The sequence below is a fragment of the Alexandromys fortis genome, unplaced genomic scaffold (genome assembly GCF_014885135.2).
Source record: "Alexandromys fortis isolate MF-2015 unplaced genomic scaffold, M_Fortis_MF-2015_v1.1 scaffold_114, whole genome shotgun sequence".
NCBI classification, from domain to species: Eukaryota; Metazoa; Chordata; class Mammalia; order Rodentia; family Cricetidae; genus Alexandromys; species Alexandromys fortis.
The window spans coordinates 2,196,385-2,221,379 of NW_026068046.1; the positions used below are offsets into that span (position 1 = coordinate 2,196,385).

The window sequence follows — 24,995 nt, forward strand, 5'->3', positions numbered from 1 at the left end:
ATTGTACACTATTTGTAAACTATACTCTGTATAAAGTTAAAAATGACTGAAGATTTGCAGAAACATTTTCACATTTGTAAACCCAACCCTTAAAAGAAAACATTTAACATGAATTTACCACAAGTACATGTTACATGTAAAATAAAGGCTTAAAACCTACCTAATATGCAGAATACATCAGCAAGAATAGAAGGCATATCCTCACGAAATTCCTAAATTAAAAAATAAATTTACAATAAATTGCAGAATATCACATGGAAAGTATTATTACTTCAGAATAATGGTTATCAACCTAGAAGTCAACTAAACACCACCATTCTGTGATCTCATGGTCAGCATGGTCTACATGTCACAGGCTAAAAAGAGCTACATACTGAAACACAGTCTCAAAAACCACACACAGAAAAGAGCTGCCTATTTAAATTTCAAACACAGGATAGTTAATAAAATGGCAGTAACTTTAAAAAGCACCTCAGAAAAACACTAAAATGTAGAATACTTCACATGCACCTAATAAGGACCATCAATATTGGTACATTTTCATCAAAAACTTTAATATTATATCCACACCTGATCCACACAAAAATTATAGTACCAGAAAATCAAAAATCCAAAAATTACATCAATTAAAAGCAATTATTCCACAATTCGAGATTCTCTGAAGATAAAATAACTATCAATTTTTGTTTTCTTTATTCACTCTTATTTATAGCTTTTGAGGAAAAAAACTGACCCCAAATCCTGTTTCTGGACAAAAGCACCAGCATTCCACATTTGCTTCTTGAGTTGCTACTCCCATGATTAATTTTAGAGCTATTTCCCATTAGTAAGAATCACAGTTCAGCTACTGTAATCAGTAGTTTTCTAGCACTATAGCAACCCTAAAATTCATATATTTTCAGAGACTGTAAGAAAGGAAATTCTAAAGAAAAAAGCCAGCAGCTGCCAGTCACATAAATTCATTTCTGTGGCTAAGATACCAGACAAATGTACATTACTATGGAAAAGCCATGACAAAGGCAATGCAGTGTGGTAGCATATAGATATAACGAAGTAGTCAAAGTAAAGGAGACAGTAACTACTAAGGACCAAGAATACAAAAATGTTTATTTAGATTATTTTCGTAAATGGAAAAAAATACTACAACTAAATTGTACAAACAGACTAAAACTGTATCAACTCCTAATTTAAAATGAAATTATCTTAGTGGTCTATCAGTTTTTCAAGGGCTATGAATGCAAATAGTCAGGTTAATTGAAGACCAAATATAGAAAGGCATAAGAGTTTTTCCAACACAGAGTATTAATTGTCAAAGAAATATACTAGTTCAGTATGAACTAAAGTTACTCTTAACTAGAGACAGTTTTTGGATAAAAGAGAAAAACATACTAAAATTCCTACTTCGCAAATGTACATGGGTGGGGAGTGTCAGAACAGCTAACCTTAAAACTTCCATTAAAACCACTCAAGAAAAGCACAAGAATCATATGAAGCACCGATGACATTACTCATTAGCAATCTCCTCTGAATCTAGCCTAAATTCTCCAATAAATGTAAATGAAAATAAAATTAGCCACTTAAAGGTTTAAAAAAACATCTATCTGTTATTTTCTAAAAATAAGTAGGAAGCAGATACAAATGTCAGAACTATGAAACCACAATTTAAAAAAATTTAATCCTTAATTTTAAGAAATTTTTAATTATAATTACAAAAAAAACATTATTTGAAGAAAATACTTAAACTATTTTTAGAGTTAAAACATTATTTAAGAACACTGACTTCATTACAGTTTTGTCATTTTGCTTACCCAGTTTGTATAACCTTTTCTTCCTTACAACCAGACAAAAAGACTAAAATACCAACTGCTGTTTGGCAAAAATTGCTTACCAATATTACCTTAAAACAACCATTATTTTGGAAAATGTATATTCTACACTGTAAAAATATTTGTATCAAAAGTGAAGAGATATGCAACAATTACTGTTGTACATATATATACTTACACTAATGTCATTAAGAACGCTAGATGCCTGTTCATGCTTTAAATTTCCTTTAATGACGTGATATGACAACTCATAGAGAGCTTGTTGAAAATCTGTTGAACATAAAAGACATAAGTGTAAAGGCAGTCTCTTTAACAAGAAAGGCAAACTCTCCTGGAAAGTCTATTTATTTCTCACAATTATTATAAACATCAAAAATAAAACATATTTATAATAGTTCTCTCTAGCAACTATTTTTCTAGTTCTACAAACACCAGCGAGTTTAGGAAAAAGTTAATCATTCCTTCTCTACTCTAATATGACTAGTAGTTAAGCATAGATTCTTTCCATGACTGCAAATTTCACATATTCACACATCTACTATATATATCATTTAGTACTTAGATTCTTCTTCAATACTTTGTTTTCTTTTCTGATAGTCCTAGCAGACTTAATGTGCCCTAAGCAAGAGTTATACCAATAATCTACATCGCTAGCCACTTTTAATTTTAGACAAGGTCTCATTAAGTAATCCTGCCTCAACCCTATTTACAGACATGTACAAGCATTCCTGACCCACTAACCCATTTTAAAACATTTTCACCATATTCCTGAAGTCTTCAGAAATATTTTATATGAATACACCGTGCCGTAACAAGACAAATAAAATTAACCATTTCCCCACCAGCTACCTTCACAGATTGGTCTAAATATATTCAGAATATACTCAATTCAATCTCAGGGCTACAATGAAACCTAAGGAGTAAACATGATAGAGCATTCCTTCCAAAAATCTAAATTTTCTCATCAATTTCTATCAGAACTCAAACAAAAAAACACATGTGTATACATACAAAAATGGCAATTTTATGAGAATTGTCAACTATAAAAAAACGTGCCCCCCCCCAAAAAAAAGAAGAAAGAAATCCACGCTATTATCACGAACCCATTTCCTCAAACAAAAAGTCTTTTAGGGAGTGGGGAGTTAGAAGTTGACTGAACACCTTTGAGTCAATTTTTTTTTATTTCCACATACTGAATTTTTTTTCTCCTTCAAATCATTAAATGTTGAAAACAAGTATCTCTAAAAAATACTAATAGAGGGTTACTGACATAACTTCGTTGGTAAAGTGCCTATCATACAAGAAGCCCTGTGTTGCAAGACATAAAACTGGGTATATAATGGCAGGTGCTTTTGCCCATAATTCAAGCACTGGGGAGATAGAGGCAGGCAGACAGAAAGATCTACAGTTCAAGGTCATCCTCAGCACACTTACTAAGTTCCAAGCCAACATAGGCTAGCTACATGATACTCCTTTTCAAAAAAATAAAAACACAAATGTAAAAGAAAGCCTAGTAACTGGCTATCTAGCTGAAGTGGTAGAGTGATTCCCTACCATTTCTGTGAGACCGAGTTCAATCCCTGGGATGACAAAGTAGAAAAGTCCTCAAAGGAAACTTCCTCCGACACACACAAACACCAAGCATGGTAGAGTACAACCAGCCCATAGTCCCACCATTCATTCAGGAAGCTGAGGCAGGAGGATCAGGCATTTAAAGCCATACTAACCTACACAGCAAGTTGCAGGCCAACCTGGCTACATGAGATCCTGTCCCAGCACATTTCACCCTCAAAGAAACTAAAAGAAAGCCTAGTTATAATCCCCTTCTAGGGAAAAAAAAATTAAAATCTTTTCAGGGCAAAAAAAAAAGTGAAGGGGGCTGGAGAGATGGCTCAGTGGTTAAGAGCATTGCCTGCTCTTCCAAAGGTCCTGAGTTCAATTCCCGGCAACCACATGGTGGCTCACAACCATCTGTAATGAGGTCTGGTGCCCTCTTCTGGCCTGTAGACATACACACAGACAGAATCTTGTATACATAATAAATAAATAAACATTTTAAAAAAAGTGAAAAAAGAAATGCTTTTAAAAAACTCCCCTGGCAGGGCAGTGGTGGCTCACATATTTATTAAACCCAGCACTCTGGAGGCAGAGGCAGGTGGATCTTTGTGAGTTCGAGGCTAGCCTGGTCTACAAGAGCTAGTTCCAGGACAGGTTCCAAAGCCACAGAGAAACCCTGTCTCAAAAAACCACAAAAAAAAAAAGAGAGTATTAGTTACAAAAACGTTGATTTTATACAAAAAAAAAAAACCTATGGGATTATCTGCAATAAAAGCTACAAATGAAAACACTATAAATCAGACACAATTGTTTTTATTTTGGCTTGTCTTCTGCCAAATCCATGTGCCTAATTTTAAATTAATGAATGTTAAACAGCAAAATCCCATAAAAGTAAAACCTACATCCTGCTTAATTATGTAACATTTTACTTAATAAATGCTATTTGTGACATGCAGCAAACAACTCCTTTGCTGATATTTTCCATGACAACTACCTTTAACAAGCTCCCCAGACACCACCTGAACACAACCAGCTTTAGTAAAAGCGCTGAAATGGATGTGTGGAAATTTTTTAGAGCAAATACGATCAAACCCGTTTTTCTTCCCAGGATAGCTTTTTCTCACATTTATGACTGAACAGCTAACTACAGAAATCTAAATAAATGTACAAAATCTCAATTATAAAAGGCAGATGAAATAATCCATGTATTCAAGATGTATAATCTTATTTCAACTACAGTTATATTAATAACTATAAGGTCTTCTATGCATGCACAGTTAGAACTTTAGTTTTCACACACAACATCAAATAATTTATAATGTTAAGCAAACAAAAATGATAGCTAAGATAGTTTTGAAAAATCATACCTCTATAGGTCGAACTGTCGTGGCTTTTGTTTTCACTGAGGATCCGGCATAAATGTAAACTATAACAAAAAAAATCTGTCAATTTCCAATCCTAAAAACATCTGATTCCTAAGGAGTGAGTTTTATCTCCTAAAAAGTATATAAAATTTTCCCAGATACATTTAAATACCTATGACCATGACAAAACAAACTGCCAACCCCAATCTTCCAACCCATCAGAACTAGATGAGAACAATCAGCCATTATTCTGAAAATTGGCAAATAATTTTTTATGTAAATTTTTTTCTGCCTCTACATGTAAACATGGGGTAACCCAATACTAGATAAGGACTGTCTCTACTGGGCAAAGTGGTACATGGTCATAATCCTAGGAGTCAGGAAGTGAAGAGAGAATCAGCCTCTGCTAACAGCAATTTGAGACTATCTCAAAATGTCTCCAGTTTGAACTATTTCAACCAATAAGAGGGCAAGGTAGATAAGGAATATCTCTCTCTCTCTCTCTCTCTCTCTCTCTCTCTCTCTCTCTCTCTCTCCCNCTCTCTCTCTCTCTCTCTCTCTCTCTCTCTCTCTCTCTCTCCTCCACAAGGCCATAACATAAAAGGGTCACTTAGGGGAGGGCAGCAGGAAGATAGAAGGGGGAGTGATTGGAGTTGAATAAGATCACAGTAAATTGTATACACAAATAAAAATATCATAAGCAAGTCCATTATTTTGTACAATTAATATATGTCAATCAAATGATAGAATTAGAACATCTTCATTTCAAGATGCCTAATAAAAAAATCCACCATCTGTCAATGGCTGTTCACATCATAAAAACAGACTACAAGCATTATGTCCTAGCTACTGATGAAAAAATATACCACCCCAGAGGAAATAGAATGTCAAAAAATAATACTGCATTCTCCTCTTCAATGTTAACACTACAGATAACAAGCTATCTGCTACAAAACAATAAAAAAAAATTAAGGGGAATTATAGATGAAACAAGATTGGCAAAGAGTTGGTGACTACTGAACTAGACCAAACTAGAAAATATGCAAGCCACAATAAAAACAAAACAATCAAAACAGCAAAAGGGGCAACCCACACGACAAGAATTAATATATTGTGGGGAGGAGTATCCCTTATCTACAATGCTTAGAACCAAAACAATTCCAGAACTTAATTTTTTCTTATCTCAGTTCAGAATATTTTCACCTGAGGACAGATTGAAGTATAACACAAAATTCATTGTTTCATATACATCTTATACGTATATCCTGGCAATAATTTTTTAATAATTTATTTGTATTTTATGGACATTATCAGATCCCCTGGAACAGGAGTTAGAGACAGTTGTCAGCTGCCATGTGGGTGCTGGAAATTGAACCCAGATCCTCTGGTGAGATCTCTCCAGCCTCCCTGACAGTAATTTTTTAAAAATTCATTTTTATTTGTATGTGTATGTTTGTGTTAGTGTATGCCATGTTCATGTGCCTGTGGAGGACAGAAGATGTCAGATCCCTTGGAGCTGCAGTTATAGGCAGTTATGATCTGTCCAACATAGGTGCCAGGACCTGAACTCAGATCCTCTCCAACAGCAGTTAAGTGCTATTAACTGCTAAGTCATTTTTACAAACAAACCCATAAAAATAATCTTATATAATATTTTTTAAAATTTTGTACATCCAACAAAGTTTACTGTACAGTGGACCAGACATGCCATTTTATTATTCTATAGGCAGACTTGCATAGGAGAACCTGGACATACACAGAAAAGGGGTTACTGTAGCTGAAGGGAGTAACAGGGTCTTCTTCTTGGGATACAGTTAAATAAACAGTGTTCTTAAGCTGTGTTCTTTCAACATGTCAGTTATGAAAGTTTCTACTTGTAGTATCTCAGGGCTCGAGAAGTTTTGATTTTGGAGCATTTCCAACCTCAGTTTAGGGGTGTCCAACTCCTCTCCCCTCCCTCCCTTTCCTTCTCAGAGGAATCATCACTCTTTTACTTGCAAGCACATTTGTCCTTGTATTTGATTGCTTTTGCTCTTATCAGCATCACTTTCTCCCCCATACACACACCCTGGGTGATCTCATCCACTTCTAAGGCAGTAATTCTTAAGTGTATCTATCTCCAATTTTATCTCCACACTTCTGACTGAGAGCTTGGTAGACATGCTAGACAAAAAAAGCACTCAACCCTAAAATCTCAAAAATCTTTTAGCATAGCTGCAACCCAAAGACTATCTAAATAAATATTAAAGAATAAAATCTTTATTCCATTCATTATTATTTTATGCAATTCCAGAACACGGGGCTGGAATACAGACCAGTGGAAAGCCAATTCTTAGCCATGCATTAGGTCCTGGGTTCAATCTCCAGCACCTACAAAAAAATATTCCTGAGTTCTGAACTATTTGGTTTTTTGAGATATGCATTTCATTGGCTCTGCCTCTGGAGTGCTGGCCTGGCTTTTTGTTGGGGGGGAAGAGGATCTTATCATTAAGTTCAGGCTGGCCTGGCACACTAGATCCTCAGTGTCACAAGCACTGATATTCCAAGTGTGCAATACTACATCCCATGCTGCCATTTTTAATGTCTTTTAGATACTCTGATAAAATGAGAAGTTTGCATAACAAATTCCTACTCAGCATTAAATTAACAGCTCCTTGCATAGAAACTACTTATACATCTATCTTTTTTTTCTTAGACAGGGTCTTTTTATTTAGGGTTGGAATAGTACTCACTGTGTAGCTTAGAATAACCTCTAATTCAATGTAATTCTCTCACCTCAAACCCCCAAAGTGCTGGGATTTTAACAGTCCCCAACATGTTACACACAGCCATTTTAACTGGAAGCTTACATATCTTGTTTTTACAGAACACCATTTTTTCCCTCTTGAGAAACAACTAACAAGTTACGACGACTCAAAGATATCTGGCAGGCCATTTTCTCAAAAATGAACTGAGTTCATCCCTTCAAGGAAAACAACAGAGTATTTATTGTCAATGATAAAACCTAAGCTTTCAAACTTAAAGAATTTTGAAAAACTCATTTCTGCCACTATAGTGCTGACTACTTTCATAAAGGTTTCCCTGATCAGCTTTGGTGGTGAAAATAAAGAATGCACTTTCGATATTCTACAATGAAATTTGCCAATATTTAGAAGAGCTACATATAATACAGTGAAAAAAATTTTCAAGTGGCCAATGCATAATGTTATAAAATGACAGACACATGGAAAAAAGATCCACTCCAAATGAAAAAGATATAAATAGATTTTATTTACAATGTATCAAAACATCACCACTCTGTATTTGGTTTTTCTTTGGGGGGGGCATCTATTTTAGGGACTTCTGTTTTAGTTTCTTTTCTTTAACTTTTGTATGTAGAGGGGTATTGGTAAAGGCAGACTCACTATACAGCTCTAGTTGGCATAGAGCTGACTATATAGACCAGGCTGACCTGTAACTTACAATAGTCCTCCTGTCTCTGCTTTCTAAGCACTGGCGTTTTACAGGTATGCACCATCATACCTGGCACTAAAGCAGTTTAAACTACCACTTGGGGTACAGGGAGAAAGGATCACCTGAACCCTTGAATTCTAACCAGCCAGGACAACACAGAATCTGTCTTTAAAAATAACAATAAAAAATGAAAAGCAGGGCCAGTGAGATGATGACTAAGCACAGGGACTAAGTACAATCCCTGGGAACCACATGAAGATGAAGGGAGAAAACACACGAGCAAACACACACACATTCACACACAGAGATAAAGAAAATTTTGATGTTATCAAACAATAATATGCACAATTATCAAAAAAAAGTCCAATACAATTGTATTGCTCTTGCCAACTATTTAGCTGGGTGAGGCTACATTTTCTTCATAACTTCAATCACAACGATCTATAATCCCTAACTCACAATAGAAAAAGAAAAAGAAATTAGAAGAAAATCTTACAGATCAACATTCTCTGAGATACTGTCTCAATATGTAGCCCTAGCTGGCCTGGAACTAACTCTGTAAACCAGTCTGCCTCTGAAGTCACAGAGATGTGCCTGTTCCTGCCTTCTTAGTGCTGTGATTAAAGGCATGTACCACCATGCCCAGCCATGCTGACCTTTTAAAGTAAAGGAAAAGATCGATGAATTCTTATTACAAGAGTTTATTCTTTCTTTTATGAGAATTTCATGAGTACTGTAATTCCATCATTTCTACCCTACTCTTTCTCACCTCCAACTCTTGTACCCACTCCACTCCCTCTCAAATTTATGAGTGGGTTGAGCATGTCCCTGGCATGTGCAAAGCCCAGAGTTCAATCCTCAGCACTGGAGGAAAAAGCTTTCAGATTCTGTTTATATATCCTATCTTATGCTAATATGATACTACAAAACCATCCCCTACAGAAATTATCTCTTATCATATCCCTACACCTTGCCACTCTGTATCATAAATTTTGATACTCTATTCTTGGTTAGAAAAAGTCAACACAATAAACATCTGCTGATCCACATTCACTTACACGTTGCTTTTCTTTGCTGTTGTGCTACTGGGGATTGAACCTAGCTAGGGTCTTGCATAAAAGCTAGGCAAGCACTATATTAATAAGATAAATCATAATCCCTCTTCTGCTTTCTTTTTGATAGTCTTGCCAAGTTTATCAAGCTAGCCTTGAAGTTACACTGTAGCCCAGGCAAACCAAAAACTATGACTTTTCTGCCCCAAGTAACATCAATCACAGTAACAGAATTATTTTCAAAATTAAGAATAAAAGGCCAATGAAAAGCAATTACTAATTATATCTGCATAAAATCTGAAAATCCCATTATAAATTTTTAACCACCCATGGCCACCTATTAAAAATGTATTTAACTAGTAAAGAATATCAGACAGGACTCAGACAGGACTAGCAAGATGGCCCGTGGAATATGACCTTGTCTAAAAAAAAAAAAATGGCAGTAGCGAGAATTTTCATGTGTTCTCAGTAAATAGCTGAGGCAGAGGTTCTTAACCTGTGGGTCTTGACACTCACAAGGGGCGGACATATATCAGATATCCTACATAATAGATATTTACATTATGATTCATAACAGTAGCAGAATTACAGTTATGAAGTAGCAACAAAATAATTTTATGATTGGGGGGTCACCACAACATGAGGAACTGTATTAAAGAGTTGCAGCATTAGGAAGGTTGAGGATCACCTCAGATCTGAGGTGACGGATATACCAATACCCTTGTCTGAAGATTACATACTGTATACAGGTATTATTGTGGGAGGGTTTTTTGGGTTTTGGTTTTTGAAACAAAGTCCACATACCCCAACCTAACCTTAAACTCACTATGTAGCTGAAGTTGGCATGATCCTCCTGCCTCTGCCTTCCCAATATTGGGGGTACTCAGCTTTGTACACATGTACAGAAAACTTACCATGGGCTAAGGATGTGGCTCAGATGACTGAGTGATTACCTAGCATATAGAAGCCTTGGGTTTGATACCCAGCAGCACACCAACCTGGTATGGGACACACACCTGGAATTCCATAGCTTGAGAGCTGGTACCAGAAGATCAGAAGTTGAAGGTCAACCTGAGCTATAACAGTAAGCTTGAGGCAAGCCTGGGATGCATGATATGTTCAAAGAAAGGTAGGAGGGAGGGAGAAAAAGAAAGAAACTGGAGCTATCTGTAACACTTGATGCACTTGAAAACGCAAGCCTTTGAAATATTGAAGCGGGGTTTACTCAAGTTCAAGGCCAGTGTGGAATCCAGAGTAAAATCCTGTCTCAAAAGGGGAGGGTGTTGAAACTTTTTTCTCCTTATGACAAATGCTTTTGTTTCCTCACATTTTCAACAGCTTCATCTTCTACGGTTTTCAGCAACGTTAACACAGTTGTCTTTTTCAATAAGCCTTCCAATGATTGAGGAAGGACTGTGTCAGTGTTCCATACTCCCACCTATGGTACAGTCATCATTACATAACTAGGGAATAATTGAAATGTCATTCTATATTATCCTCTCACTAGGCCACAAGCACATTTATTAGCGTGAAGATAATACTGTCATCGTAAGCTGCTATTAATTAGCACCTCAAAGATTTGTTCAAATTGTGTACAAAATCATTAATGGGATATCATATTCAGTCAATTCACTTGCATAACAGATCTGTGTGTTGCCTTACTATAAAAATGAGAATTCTTTATATACTAGAAAACAAAAAACAAGCAGTAAAAATTTTCCCAAGAAGAATTGCAGATCTAGCCAATAGTGATCCTGATCTAAGTTCTGTAATCCCAGAACTTAGAACCTGAGACAAGAAGATGTAAGGTTCAAAAACAGACCTGGGATATAGGAGTACTCTGTCTCAAAAAGAATTTTTCACCAGACAGTGGTGGCTCACACCTTTAATGCCAATACTCAGTAGGCAGAGACAGGTGGATCTCTGCGAGTGTGAGGCTAGCCTGGTCTACACAGCTAATTCCAGGACAGTGTCCAAAGCTACAGAGAAACCCTGTCTCGAAAAAAAAAACACCTTTTGTTCCAGGTATAGATTTAACTATGTTTTTCCTAAGCAATCCACTAATAGTAGACCAGCAAATATACTTACAAGTAACTGGTTCTAAATGTTGAATCTGTCTTACTGTCTTATCTGTCAAACACTACTAGTAAACTACATTACAGAAGGATGACAAAATGACCTTGAATAGTTGCCCTTTCTAATATGACCTTAAAATTACTCAAATGTTCTATCTCAGTTCAAAAAACAGTAATATTTTACTCTTTTACTATTTGAGTTTACCAGTTTTTCCACTTTTCAAACTCGTTTTGTACTCTTATGGAAATGTTGCCTCAACTACCTGAGAGCAAGGACAGAAATTTACTTTCTGTCAAAGATCTGTGAAAATCTGAATGAAATGTTTTTCTAATGATTTCAGAAGTACACCGTGAATGCTTCTTTTTTGTTTTGTTTTGTTGTGTTGTGGACACTGGGAACTGAACTCAGATCCTCTGGAAGAGCAGCCAGTGCTCTTAACCTCTGAGCCATCTCTCCAGCCCCTAGCTTTTCATCTTACTTCCCATTTTTTTCAGCAAAAATGAAACACAAACAAGCCTGAATTACTTATGCTCACAGCTTGCAAGTTTGCTTCACATAAGAGGCTGCTACTCATCTGTGCTTCAGTTTTTTATAAAATGAAAGGTTAAATTTGTTTAAGCAATGTGCTTTCTCTATTATCAATGCTATGACAAATATTACCCTCTAAAATGAATACTAGGACAAAATCATTTTACCTTGTGGAAAGAGAGCAAGAACTATTATAAAAGACAAATTAACAAAAGCTCTACCTTTGTAAGTAGGAAACATCAATTACATTAATAGCACTCACTCTACTTCACCATCATAAAATAACTTAGCAAACAAAAAGTGGTAACGTAATAACTTCCTAATGTTGCATCAACATTTTCTGAAGAATGAATTTATATTACCAGAAAAACAGACCAAGACTTAACATTTAGTTCATGAATACAAGTTAAAATAGAAAATCAAATTAGAAAAGGTTTCAGGGCCAGACATTTAACTCAGCTGTTAGAGTGAGGCTCTGGGTTCATCCCCAGCGCCGCCTAAACTAGCTGTGATATCATTGGTCCATATGCAACCCTTGCTCTTGAGAAGTGTGGAAATTCAAGGTTATGGTACACAGCCAGTTCAAGGCCAGCCTGGAATACACAATACCCAGTCTCAAAAAACAAATAGTTTCAGGAGCTGGGGACCAAGCACCTAGGACATTAAAGTAGGAGAATTATCAGTTCTAGGCCAGCTTGAACTATGCAAGTTCCAGGCATACCCAAGCTACTTAAGAATTACCGAATAAAACAACTACTTCTATGATCCTCTTGGGAGAAAAAAAATCATGCTACAAGTTTTATAATTTTTTTAAAAGATTTAAGATTTTCTTTCTTGTACATGCATGTGTGGTTAAGTGTATGTATGTGCACCATGTGCATGCATGCAAAAGCCTGCAAAATTAGAAGAGGACACACCCCCTGGAACTACAGTTATGGGCAGTTGTAGGCCCCCATTCGAGTGCTGGAATCCCAGGGACTTAGAGAGGTAAGTGATCTCAACTGCTGAAATATCTCTTCAGCCCATAAGAATTCATTTTTATTATCTTTAATTATGTGTGTCTTTGAGTGTGTGCATGTCATGTACAGGTGTCCAAGAATGCTAGAGGTGATGAATTCCTTTGCAGCTACGCTTGTAACTGGTAACCCAACATGGACAGTGGGAATAAACTCTGGTCCTGTGCAAGAGCAGTCCATGTTCTCACACTGAGCCATCTCTCTAGCCCTATAAGTTCTCTAATTATCATCTAAAAAATATATTTGGTGGCCAGAGAGGTGTCTTAGTGGGTAAAGGGACTTGCTGCCAAGCCTGATGATCTGAATTCGATGCCCTGGTCCCACATAGTGAAAGGAAAAAACAACTACCACAAATTTTCTGACCTCCATCCTAGCATGCACAATTGCACACATGTGTGCACATAAACACAATACAACTTTAAATATATATGTATACACATACATATACTCTCTAGAAATTAATAGTGTATAGGCATATGAGGGATGTACTGTTTGGAAAGATAAAAATTATCATTTTACTTTTCTGCTTTATTATCTAACAAAGCTTATTCTTCAAAACCAAGATATTCTATAGAATAGACAGTTGGTTTTCATTGAGTAGTTACACATTTGTCCTTTAAAAGCTCTGGCAGTTATGAATTTGAAAGTATGCAAGACGAGTTATATGGAAGGGTTTGAAAAAAAAGGAAGCGGAAATAATGTAATCACGTTATAATCTCAAAAAATAAAACAATTTTTTCAAAGCTCTGGAAGTCCCAGTGGTGGTGGACACAGTAAAAGGTTTTAAGATACCAGAAAAGGGTTATAGCTGTTAGCTGGAGAGCTGTCAGGGAAACTGCAGGTTACTTTGAGACAGTAAGTCTAAAAGCCTGAGACAGAAGCAAAGATGATCTATAGTCAGAAGTTACTACTGCAGTCTGAATAGGAAATCAATCCTTTGTTTGGGGCTGCCACAGGAACATTTTGGGGAAAAAATGCAACTATTGATTAATACAGTAAAATGTCAATTAGATGTACACTCCTAAGGTCTCTGCCTTAGCACTTTTTCATTACATGCAGATTGTGATCGTGGTACCAGGAATAAAAAATTAAGGAATATATTCCCAGCACTTGGGAGACAGAGGCAGGCAGATCTTTCTGAGTTCCAGGCCAGCCTGGTCTACTATAAGTTCCAGGACAGGCTCCAAAGCTACCCTGTCTCAAAAAAAAAAAAAAGAAAAGAAAAGAAATATTTCATTTAACAAAAAAATGCCCCATACAGTTTATGTTGGATTTTGTTGTTACTGTTATTTTGCTTTGGGTTTTGTTTTTCCTTTTTTCAGTACTGAGGATCAAATCCAGGGACTCTGAGCACGCTATGCAAATTGCTTTAGTTCTGAACTTATTTCCAGCATCATGCCGCTTTTAGCACTATGGACACTGTATAACTCTCACAATAGCTATATACTGCTATCATACTACAGATAAGAAAAATTTGGCAATCTCATGAAACACAACTTTTAAAAACATACTTTAAAAAGCTGGGTGTGGTGGCACACCCCTTTAATCCCAGCACTTGGGAGAAGGGCAGGCAGAGCTGTGAGTTCAAGGCCAGCCTGGTCTACTACAAATCATAACTACAAATCGAGTTCCAGGACAGCCAGGGTTACACAGAAGAGACTAGTCTCAGAGAAAAAAAAAAAAACACTTTAAAAATACACTTTTAAAAAGAAAAATTTCAGGACTGGAAAGCACTTGTTGTTCTTTTTTTAATGAATTATCAGCTATGCATGGTGGCATGTGCCTGTGATCCCAAAAGACAAGAGGCTGAAGCAAGATAATGAATTCAAGGCTTCAAAGTTACAAATCAGCCTGGGATATATTAAACCTTGGCACACCTTTAATCCCAGCACAGGCAGAGGCAGGCGGATCTCTGTGAGTTTGAATCCAGGCTGCTCTACAAGAGCTAGTTCCAGGACAGGCTCCAAAGCTACAAAGAAACCCTGTCTCAAAAAACCAAAAAAAAAAAGTGTCTTTAAAAAAAGGAAGAGGCGCAGCAACAGCAACCACCCGGCAGTGGTAGTGCACACATTTAATCCCAGCATTTAGGAGGAGCTCTCTATGAGTTTGAGGCCAGTCTGGTCTAAATAGCTAGTTCCAGGACAGCCAGGGCTACACAGAGAAGCCCCATTTTGGAAAAAAAAGGGTAGGGGGAATACAAAACAGGCTGGATATAAAGGAAAATGAAATTTGCAGGAAAACAGATAAAACAGAAAATCGTGTATTATTTTAAGGAAAATTACCATGTTTTTAAGTGTACATATAGATGTGCATAGGTCATAAAAGAAGAGACAAGAGGGATGGAGAGACCTTAAAAGAAAGAAACGGTTAGATTAAGAGTAGGTAACGGAGGTCAGCCATGGTGGTGTATGGGTGTATGCCTATAATCCCAGCACCTATCAGCCTGGTCTACAAAGTGAGTTCCTGGCCAACCATGGCTACATAGTGAGACCGTGCCTCAAATTAAAAAGAAATAAAAGAGTAGATAGTGGAATATACATGACATAAAAGCAAACGGCAGGACTAGTTAGGAGGAGAAAAGTGACCAGCAAGAGACAGGTAGAGAAAAGTAGTAGAGAAAAAGTCAGCAAATTAAAGTATAATATATGTATGAAAAAAAAACCTATTGCTTTGTGTGCTAATATAAATAATTTTGGGGGGCTGGAGAGATGGCTCAGTGGTTAAGAGCATTGCCTGCCCTTCCAAAGGTCATGAGTTCAATTCCCAGCAACCACATGGTGGCTCACAACCATCTGTAACGAGGTCTGCTGTCCTCGTCTGGTCTGCAAACACACACAGATTGAATATTGTATACATAATAAATAAATATTAAAAAAAATAATTTTGTAAAGGGTTGAAGATATAGCTCAGTAGTAGTACTTACCTAGTATGTACAGGCCTCTAGGTTCATCCACAAGTAAGGCAAACCTTGAAATAATTCATTGTATTATACAGTTTCAGCTTTTGGATTTTTATAGATTATTTTTAGTTGTGTGTATGTGTGTGCATGTGTGTTTGGGTATGCCTGTAATACAGGTACTTGAAGAGGTCAGAGGTGTAACATCCCATGGAGCTGGAGTTCCAGGCAACTGTGAGCCATCAGATGTGGATTTTGAAAATTGAACTCAGGTCCTCTAAATGCACAATAAGCACTCCTAACCTCATGAGACATTTCTCCAGTCTATGAAGCTTTAACTTTCTTTTGGCTTTTGTTGTTTTGTTTGGGAAAAGGTTTCACTGTGTAGCCCCTGCTGACCTCAAACTTACAGGACTCCTCCCTCATCCTCCCAAGTGCTAGGATTACAGGTGTTAGCAATCACACCCAGCTATGCCATCCAACTCTAAATTCTCAGCTAGTTTAGTGGTACAGGCTTATCTTAGTACCCAGAAGAGGATTATAAACTCAAGGTCAGCATGGGCTACAAGGTCATTGTCTCAAAATGAGATAGGTCCTCTTAAAATAAAAGGAATTATATCTATTTATATAATCATTAAGCTGATCACACTGATTTGGATCTACTATAATTTAAACCACATTCCACAAGCTATGCAATAAATACACACATGAAAATCCTAAGTACAGTAAATCCAAAATTCCATTTTAACTAGGTAGTCTTGACTTCATACATCACTTGGTTTTTCTCCAACCATTGCCAGTCAGAGGCAAAGCAGGCAGAACTCCTCCTATTCCTAATACTCATTTTAAGGTGGAAGCAAAAAACATTAAACTGTTTTAAAAAAAAAAAAAAAAAAACAACAGCTAGGCCTGTGCATGTAGCTCACTGATGGAGCACTTACTACCAAATACACACACACACACACACACACACACACACACACGTGAAATCCACCTAGAAGCAAGCTGAGCAGCCCACAAACATGACTGTCCATAAATGAATAAATAGGTTGTAGACAGTAAATAACGATGAACTGGGTTATTTGTTTGGGAAGGATAACCCACAAATATAGAATGGTTTAGTTGAGTTGCTTCCCATCCTGCCTTCTCAGCACTCGAGGCACCTCATAGGTATGTGTTAAATAACACTTAAAAATTAAAAATGAGAGCTTATCTTATAGCTGCGAGTTAACAAAACACTAAGGCTCTATAAGTATATGCTGGAGATGTTGAACCAAAAGAACTAAGAGATGCCATCGCCTTTCTTCAAGAACCTCTCAATTTATTAGCAAACAAGAGCAAACACATTTGAAGCCAGAGGCCAATTAATTGCTAACCAAAAAGGTAGAGCCACTAAGTGCAAGAGCTGTCCTGAGAAGTTTAAATATCTAAAAGCTGGAATAATATTACTTGTAATAGCTATCACTTGAGTACTTGCTATATGCCAAGTGCTTTACAGGCATTTAGTCTTTACAACAACCCTTTCAGTAGAGTGTTTATTATTCCCAATTTACTCAAGGGGAAACAGTCGAAGTGGTTAAGAATTTACCAAGGTCACTCAGCTAGTTAAGTGGACTAAGCTAGTCACTTATTCCGACAATCCAATTTTAGGACTCCCACTGCTAAGTTTCACGGAACAACACGGAGTTGTCAGCGGGAGTAAGTCCTTTTACAAGAGTAAGATCCGGCACTGCAAAGTTTCAAAGATTCCTATCTTCCCGCTAGCTACTGGGAACCTGACACTGGACTGGAGTGTGGGAGTGTGGGAGTGGAGGGAGACAACCCAAACAGCTAACAAGAATTAATCTCCTTTAAGATTGGCTACTAAATTTCCAAGGCGAATCAAAAGAAATCAGAACTTTTTTTTTTCTTTCCAAATCAATGGTTAATTTTGCTATTTAAACGGGGAGTGTGGGTGGCTGGCTATCTGGGGACAGAAAACCTCTACCGTGGCCAGTCACCGGGAGAGGAATACAAAAGTATCTTTAAGACTTAAAAGTAACAAAACATTCTAAAGTACTAAAAAAGCTTCGAGGGCGACCAGAATTAGCTACAATTCCAGGCCAAAATGGGGTTTCAGCAACATTTGAGGATGAAAAGTTGAATCCAGTCCGAAACCACTCGGAGGTGACATGCCGGTAGGGACTTGGCAAAAAGCAGCAATCCCTGCCACACTTCCCCCAAGGACCTCAGGGCCAGGGCAGTACAAGCTGGCGCTCCCCAAGAAACCAGAGGTGCCAAGCCTGGCTGTCCCTGACGCCCCGTGCTCTTCTGCCACTGGCGGCTAGGACTGGAGAGAGTTCGGGACAGTTCGCCCTCCCAAGACTTCGGGCATAGGAGAAGCCAGGCGACAAACTACAGGAGTCGCCTTGAGTGCAGTGATGAAATGGGACAGAGAGGGAAAAATGTCAAGTATGGACCCAACAGTCCCGGGCGCGAACCCACGGAGAGAAAAGCAGTCAAGTGAGCTGAGGCAAAACGAAAGAGACAAAAAAGACACAGAGCAGGAGCACAGGGGGACCTGGGGGGCCAAGACGGAAGTTCTGCTTAGAGACCAAAGGAAGCGGGGCTCCGGTGGACGGCGGGGCTTTCGGGGAGGTCGGGGAAGCCGCTCGGCGGAGGCTACCGGCTCCGCTCCTCCCGCAGTTCGAAACTCCTTACCAACCATCCCCAACCGTCGCCCGGGTGGGGGAGGGGGCACCGTTTCCCCCCCCCACACCCCCGGCCCCTGTACCCCACTTCCGAATGTGGCCAACGCCCCGGACTCGGCTCGCCCGGCTCCCGCCCCCAGCCCGAACACTCACAATTCGCCTCTCCCTGATTTCTCCCAGTTCTTTATCCACTCTGCGGGAACCAGCACAGTTGCGGCCGCCATCTTCCCCTCGCTAGTAACAGTGGCCCGGATGTGTGGCTCGCAAGCGAAGGGTCAAAGGGGAGCGCCGCCCACGGGGAGTGACGGAAGCTGGGAGTTCGGTTTTAGATTTCCCGCCCCACCTACCTCCCCACCCAGCGGAAGTCCTGGGCCTTGCTGACAAAGAGGCGGCAGATGCCGGTGGTCCCTTTCGCTGGTACCTGCCCGACCGCGCCCTCGTTATTCTTCCCTTTAGAAACAATTAAACAAATAAATAAATAAACGCCAGGCCCGGACCGCTTGTAGCCTTTATGATCTCCTGTAATATCTACCCCAAGCCACTAATTCAAACACGTAAATTTTCAAGCGCTCGGTCTGTTACACATTGAAGATACTGGAACTATAAGTCGTGCCCGGCGCGGTCCTCTGGAAAAGAGGAACATGAGATAAGAAATATCTCGACAAACTACTGATAGAAAATTATCACGGAGAGTGCAACACGATACGTGGTATGCCGAGGACCATGCTAGCGTGATGGATGAAAGCTGGCACTGGGAAACACAGGATCCTTAAAATCTAACGCCTTACTTTAGCTGTCAAACCAAGGAGCATTAGTATAACAAAAAAAACACTGGGTGCAGGCTCAAAGTCTCTCCAGAAAATACTTGCTATTACAAAGAGAAAACATTACTGTAGGAAAATATAGAAGATATCACCCTATGTTGGTGAAAATAAAATTGCAAGGATTGGAGCTGTAGCTCAGGTACACAGCACTTACCTAGCTTGCAACAAGCTCTGGTTTGGAACTCACACTGGGAAAAAAAAAGACTGAATTATTTCAGAAATATGGCAAGAAAACCAGGCACAGGCTTACACAGGTTTAATTCCAACAGTCAGGAGCCTGAGACAGGAGCATAGCCTGGAAGTAGGCAAGGTGGGCAAGCTAGTAGGAAGAGATGGACATCCTGGGACTACCAGTGATGTGCTAGGAAACATGCTAATGAATTTTTTCGAATTGCTAAGCTCCAAGTTATACATATTAATTTTATATTGTAGGAACAGCAGGCATATCCATTACTGAGGGACAATCTACAAAATTACTGACTTGCACTCTTCAAAACTGCCAAATACAAGATGGTAATTTGTCAAGATTTATGAAGACTGGAGGTGGAGGTGAAAAGATCTCTGTGAGTTCAAGGCCAGCCTCCTCTACATTGCAAGCTCGAGGCCAACCAAGGTTGCCTACTGAGACTGTCTCGGAAAAAATAAAAGATTAATGGTGACAAGAACTATAAGAAATCCCCCCCCAAAAAAACATATTTTTCTTTTGCTACAAAGGGTATTACTAAATAAAGGAGATCTGGTTAGACTGGGGGTGAATGAGATGAGAATTTTAGGGATCAGGTTGAGGGTGGCCAGAGGAGGAGAATGCCAAGAGAGATGACTGGGTGGAGGATCTTTACAGAGTCAAGTGGAAGCCTTATGCAAGGGAAACTTCAAGAGGCCACAAGAATGGCTCCAGCTAAGACTCCTGGCAGCAGCAGATGCATATTCTGAACTGGCCATCATCCCCTGTGATCTGAATAGTGATTACCCAGGTCATCATTAGAGAGCCTTCATCCAGTGACTGGTGGAGGCAGATTCAGAGGCCCACAGTAAAACACTGGGTCAACCTCGGGGAGTCCTAATGAGGGGAGGGAGGAGGGATTGTAGGAACCAGGGAGGTCAGGAGCATAGCAGGAAAACACACAGAAATACTAGCCTGGCCCATGGGAACTCACAGAGTCTGAACCAACAAGGAGGGAGCCTGCATGGGACTGACCTAGACCCTCTACATAGATATGATGGTTATTTAGCTTGGTCTATTTGTGGGACTCCTGCCAATGGAAGTGGGGGCTGTTCCTAATGCTTTGGCTTTTAGGAACATATTCCTCATGCTGGGCTGCCTTCCTCAGCCTGAATACAGGGGGAGGTGCTTGGTCTCATGGCTGCTGGATGTGCCATGCTTTACTGATGCCCTGGGGAGGATTGCCCCTTTCTGAGGGAATATGCAGGAGGGATGGGTTGTGGAGGATATGGAGGGGAGGGAGAGGGAGTAGGAGGACAGAAGGGAGGGGAAGCTTTGGTCAGAATGTAAAATTAATTAATTTTAAGAAAGTGTATTACTAGCACAATTGACTTAATTTGGATATTTGTAAGTAAAGTAATAATATTGTATCATAGTTATTTTCTTGACTGAAATATGTGCACTGTAATTGTTACAGAAAAAGCCCTGTTCTAAGAAACAAGCAATGACTCAGCAGTTAAGAGTACTGGCTGCTCTTCTAGACCCCATAGGTTGGAGTCCCAGCACCCAAGTGGTCATTTCCAAGGATCTGTAACTCCAGTCCCAAAGGATCAGACACCCTCTTCTGACTTAAGATGACTGTGCACACTGGGCAGTGGTAGCACACACCTTTAATCCCAGCACTTGGGAGGCAGAGGCAGGTGGATATCTGTGAGTTCAATGCCAGTCTGATCAACAGAGTGAGTTCTAGGACAGGGTCCAAAGCTAAAACCCCGTTTCGAGAAACAAAACAAAACAACAACAAAAAAAGGTAGCTAAGATGACAGTGCACATATGCAGTTCAGCACACACATTCAGACAAAACATCCATACACATAAAAATAAATACATAGGCAGTGGTGGCACAAATCTTTAATCCCAGTAATTGGGAGGCAGAGACAGGTAGATCTGTTGCATTATGAGCGGCGGGGCGGCATCCCCGGCACCCGGCCGCCCACATGGCTAGCTTATGCCCAGAAATAATTACACGGAAACTGTATTCTTTCAAACACTGCCTGACCCATTAGTTCCAGCCTCTTATTGGTTAGCTCTTACATATTGTTCTAACCCATTTCTAATATTCTGTGTAGCCCACTAGGTGGCTTACCAGGGAGGATCTTAACTTGCATCTGTCTGGAGTGGGAGAACCATGGCGACTCCTCAACTAAGCTTCTTTCTCCCAGCATTTTCTTCTGTTTACTCCACCGACCTAAGGGTTGGCCTATCAAGGGGCCTAGGCAGTTTCTTTATTAATAAGAAATCACTCCCACATCATTTCCCCTTTTTGTTTAAACAAAAAAGAAAGGCTTTAACTTAACATAGCAAAATTACATATAACAAAACAGTTATCAAGCAAGAATTACAGTTACAATATTTATATCTATTTTATCTTTTATCATAACTAAGGAAAACTATATCTATTCATTCTTCAACTCCATCAAAGACTCTAGAAGGATATAATACTAAATGAAAGAGACATCTCGCTGCCTGGACAGACACCCAAAGTTCCTCTGTACTGTTGGTGCATCCATCTTCGGCCTACAGGCCCATGGTATCCAGAGACATTTCCATGAAGCAGGAAATTTCAAAGTCAGTTCAGTCACTGTCTGATATGTCCTGCAGAATGTCTTGCAGACTCTTTCATGAGTCAGGAACCCCGAAAGACCATCTCACCTTTAGGCAAGTTCAGCAGTCCTCTCTCCCTCTCTCTGTGGATACTTTGTATCCAGTTTATGCAACAGTCCAGGCAAGAACAGTTTCTTGCCCAAATGGCTATCAAACTCCATAAGGATCCTCTTAGATGCCCATCTTCCTCTTGAAGTAGCTGGTGCTGCCAGGAGCAGACGTGTCTCCTTGTCATGAAAAGCCCTAAGTTATTAAAATATTTTAAATGCCATATTCTGCAGTCTTTGAGAGATATGAAGAATGTCTATCTAACTGAAATATATATATATATAGAAAAAATAACTAACATGACTACAAGCTTTACTATCATCAATGATTATCCATTAGCAACCTATATTTCCTAATTATACATTACATTTTAAAATGAACTACACAATCACAATACCTTAATCAATATCAAAAATACATGTACATATAACAAAATTGACCTTAAAATCCATACTAATGTAAATTATTCATATCTATATCATATCCCCCTTTAAATGTAAAAGAAAATTTATAAACAATGTTTGGGAACATGTGCGCAGTTTTTTTCTCTCCAAACTGCTTCCTGCTGAATGGGCATAGTTAATTAGGTCTTTCATGGTATAACCTGTGTGCCAGGGTCATCTCAGTTGGCAGTTGAGTGAAGTAATTTTTTGAGGGTGTTCACAGTAACCTTTCAGGAGGGCGTGGTCTATCATACCAAATTGGAATAGAAGAAATCCACAGGGTCTCATCCTCTGCAAAAACAAAAGAAGGACTTTTCCAAAGCATCATGACCTTAGATCCAAATTTTGAAATCGTAATACCCTTATATCCATTTTAGTTTAGCTTGGCAGCCCATGTAATGAAATGTCTCTCTGTACTTAGCTCCTTCACAGTCAAAAAGTTTAAAGAAAACACAATGTTCATAATCCAGACTCTCTGTGAATTTTCCATTTTTACGTGGCTTATTTTTCTTTATTTCTCTTAATCTATAACTATCTGTACTTCTGTACTCTGTCTCTTTAAAGACTTTACCCTTTTTCTTTTTAAGACATTAACTTTATTCTTTATATTCTTTTTCTTCTCTTTCCCAAGCCTACGTACATTTATCCAACAATGTGATCCATAAAGGTCTTTTATGTCTGAATCTGTCCTATTGTGAATCTGTAATTCTTTTACTATCCAGGAGCACTTTGTTTTGCACCTTTAAATCACTAAGCGCTTAAGAATCTAAGCTGTGACATTCCTAGGTCAAAAACAGGTACTGTATGCTGGCCCCGCCCAGTCCAACATGGCGGAGCCGTTCCTGCCTCTGATCCTTGCACATTGCACCACTAGCATGGCGGAGCTGCTTGTGCCTCTGAGCTGATGCACACAATGTCCCCCTTTTAGGCACACAGCAGTCTAGTTGCCATCAAACAAATCGTAGCACTTTAATCCAAATGCTCCATTCATAAGCTCTGTCTCCCACAGGAGCCAGACAGAGATCGCAATGGTGGCACAGCCCAGAAAGCCGGCATTTTAAAACAGCCAGTTTTTTCCTGCTGCTGAGTCAGGAAAATTTCAAAATGGAGAACGTACCATTTTGTGCTAGCTCTGGGGCTGCCAGGTAGGAGCCGCACTCAGCACTTTAATTCTGAGAATGAGCATGCAGCACAGAAATTCTTTTCATCCAAGTTACATCCAAATTCTGACACACAGAGCACTGCGCAGTCTGAAAACACGTCTCTGTATGGCGGCAGGAATCTGCCATGCTCTTCGGCCTGCCTAAGCCTGATTCTGCCTTCTGCCCAGGTGCAGGCAGGAGCGCTGAGCCATCAGCAGGGTCTCAGAGCACTCTCCTCCGATCCCAAGCAGGGACACAAACATCCAGTCCCATAAAAGCCTTGAAATGCTTTAAAACCAGAGTTTGCACTGACGGCACAGTCCCAGGAAGCCGCACTTTAAAATGACGCTTTTTTTTTTTTTTGCTGCTGTTGCCGAATCAGGAATCTCTCTACAGCACACCACCACCAAACAGCAAAAATCTGTGTTAAACTCTCTCTCCCTTATTTTTAAGCCTTCTCAGGTTTTTAAGTGGATTTAACCCATCACGTCAGGCGCCACTCTGTTGAGGCCCGGCTAGCTCAGTCGGTAGAGCATGAGACTCTTAATCTCAGGGTTGTGGGTTCGAGCCCTACGTTGGGCGCCACTCTGTTGCATTATGAGCGGCGGGGCTGCTTCATAGATCTCTGTAAGTTCAAGGTCAGGCTACAGAGCAAGTTCCAGGACAGCAAGGACTGTTACATAGATAAATTCCGTCTTGAAAAATATTTTTGATTGTGAGCCTAGCCTTTAACGACTGAGCCATCTTTCCAGCCCCATTCTTGAAAAAAAAAAAGATAGCCAGGTGGTAGTGGCACACGTCTTTAATCCCAGCACTCAGGAGGCAGAGGCAAGCAGATTTCAGTGAGTTCGAGGCAAGCCTGGTCTTCAAAGTGAGTTCCAGTGAAGAAAGTATGATATATATACATATTAGAGTACTACTCAGCAGTAAAAAACAAGGACTTCTTGAAGTTTGCAGGCAAATGGATGGAAATAGAAAACACTATCCTGAGTGAGGTAAGCCAGACCCAAAAAGAGGAACATGGGGTGTACTCACTCATATTTGGTTTCTAGCCATAAATAAAGGACATTGAGCCTATAATTCGGGTTCTTAGAGAAGCTAAATAAGAAGGAGAACCCAAAGAAAAACATATAGGCATCTTCCTGAATATTAACCTTCATCAGGCGATGAAAGGAGACAAGAGACAGAGACCCACATTGGAGCACTGGACAGAAATCTCAAGGTCCAAATCAGGAGCAGAAGGAGAGCGAGCA

The 24,995-nt window shown here is 39.2% G+C and overlaps 1 protein-coding gene and 1 non-coding gene across 4 annotated transcripts in view; one reads left to right on the plus strand and one right to left on the minus strand.

The window, feature by feature from the left end:
* Window positions 1-18,704, minus strand: part of Thoc2 (THO complex subunit 2) — a 112,725-nt gene extending 94,021 nt beyond the window's left edge. For all 3 annotated transcript variants that reach the window (XM_050118846.1, XM_050118845.1, XM_050118844.1), the window contains exons 1-4: window positions 18,612-18,704; window positions 4,751-4,809; window positions 2,005-2,096; window positions 161-212 (exon numbers count right to left, since the gene is read on the minus strand). In XM_050118846.1, coding sequence (XP_049974803.1) covers window positions 161-212; window positions 2,005-2,096; window positions 4,751-4,809; window positions 18,612-18,682 — 274 coding nt within the window. In that variant the 5' untranslated portion in view covers window positions 18,683-18,704. The remainder of the gene's footprint in view (window positions 1-160; window positions 213-2,004; window positions 2,097-4,750; window positions 4,810-18,611) is intronic.
* Window positions 18,705-24,251: 5,547 nt separating this feature from the next.
* On the plus strand, window positions 24,252-24,324 carry Trnak-cuu (transfer RNA lysine (anticodon CUU)). Its single transcript has one exon. It is a non-coding gene; the product is annotated as a tRNA-Lys (tRNA).
* Window positions 24,325-24,995: the final 671 nt, after the last annotated feature.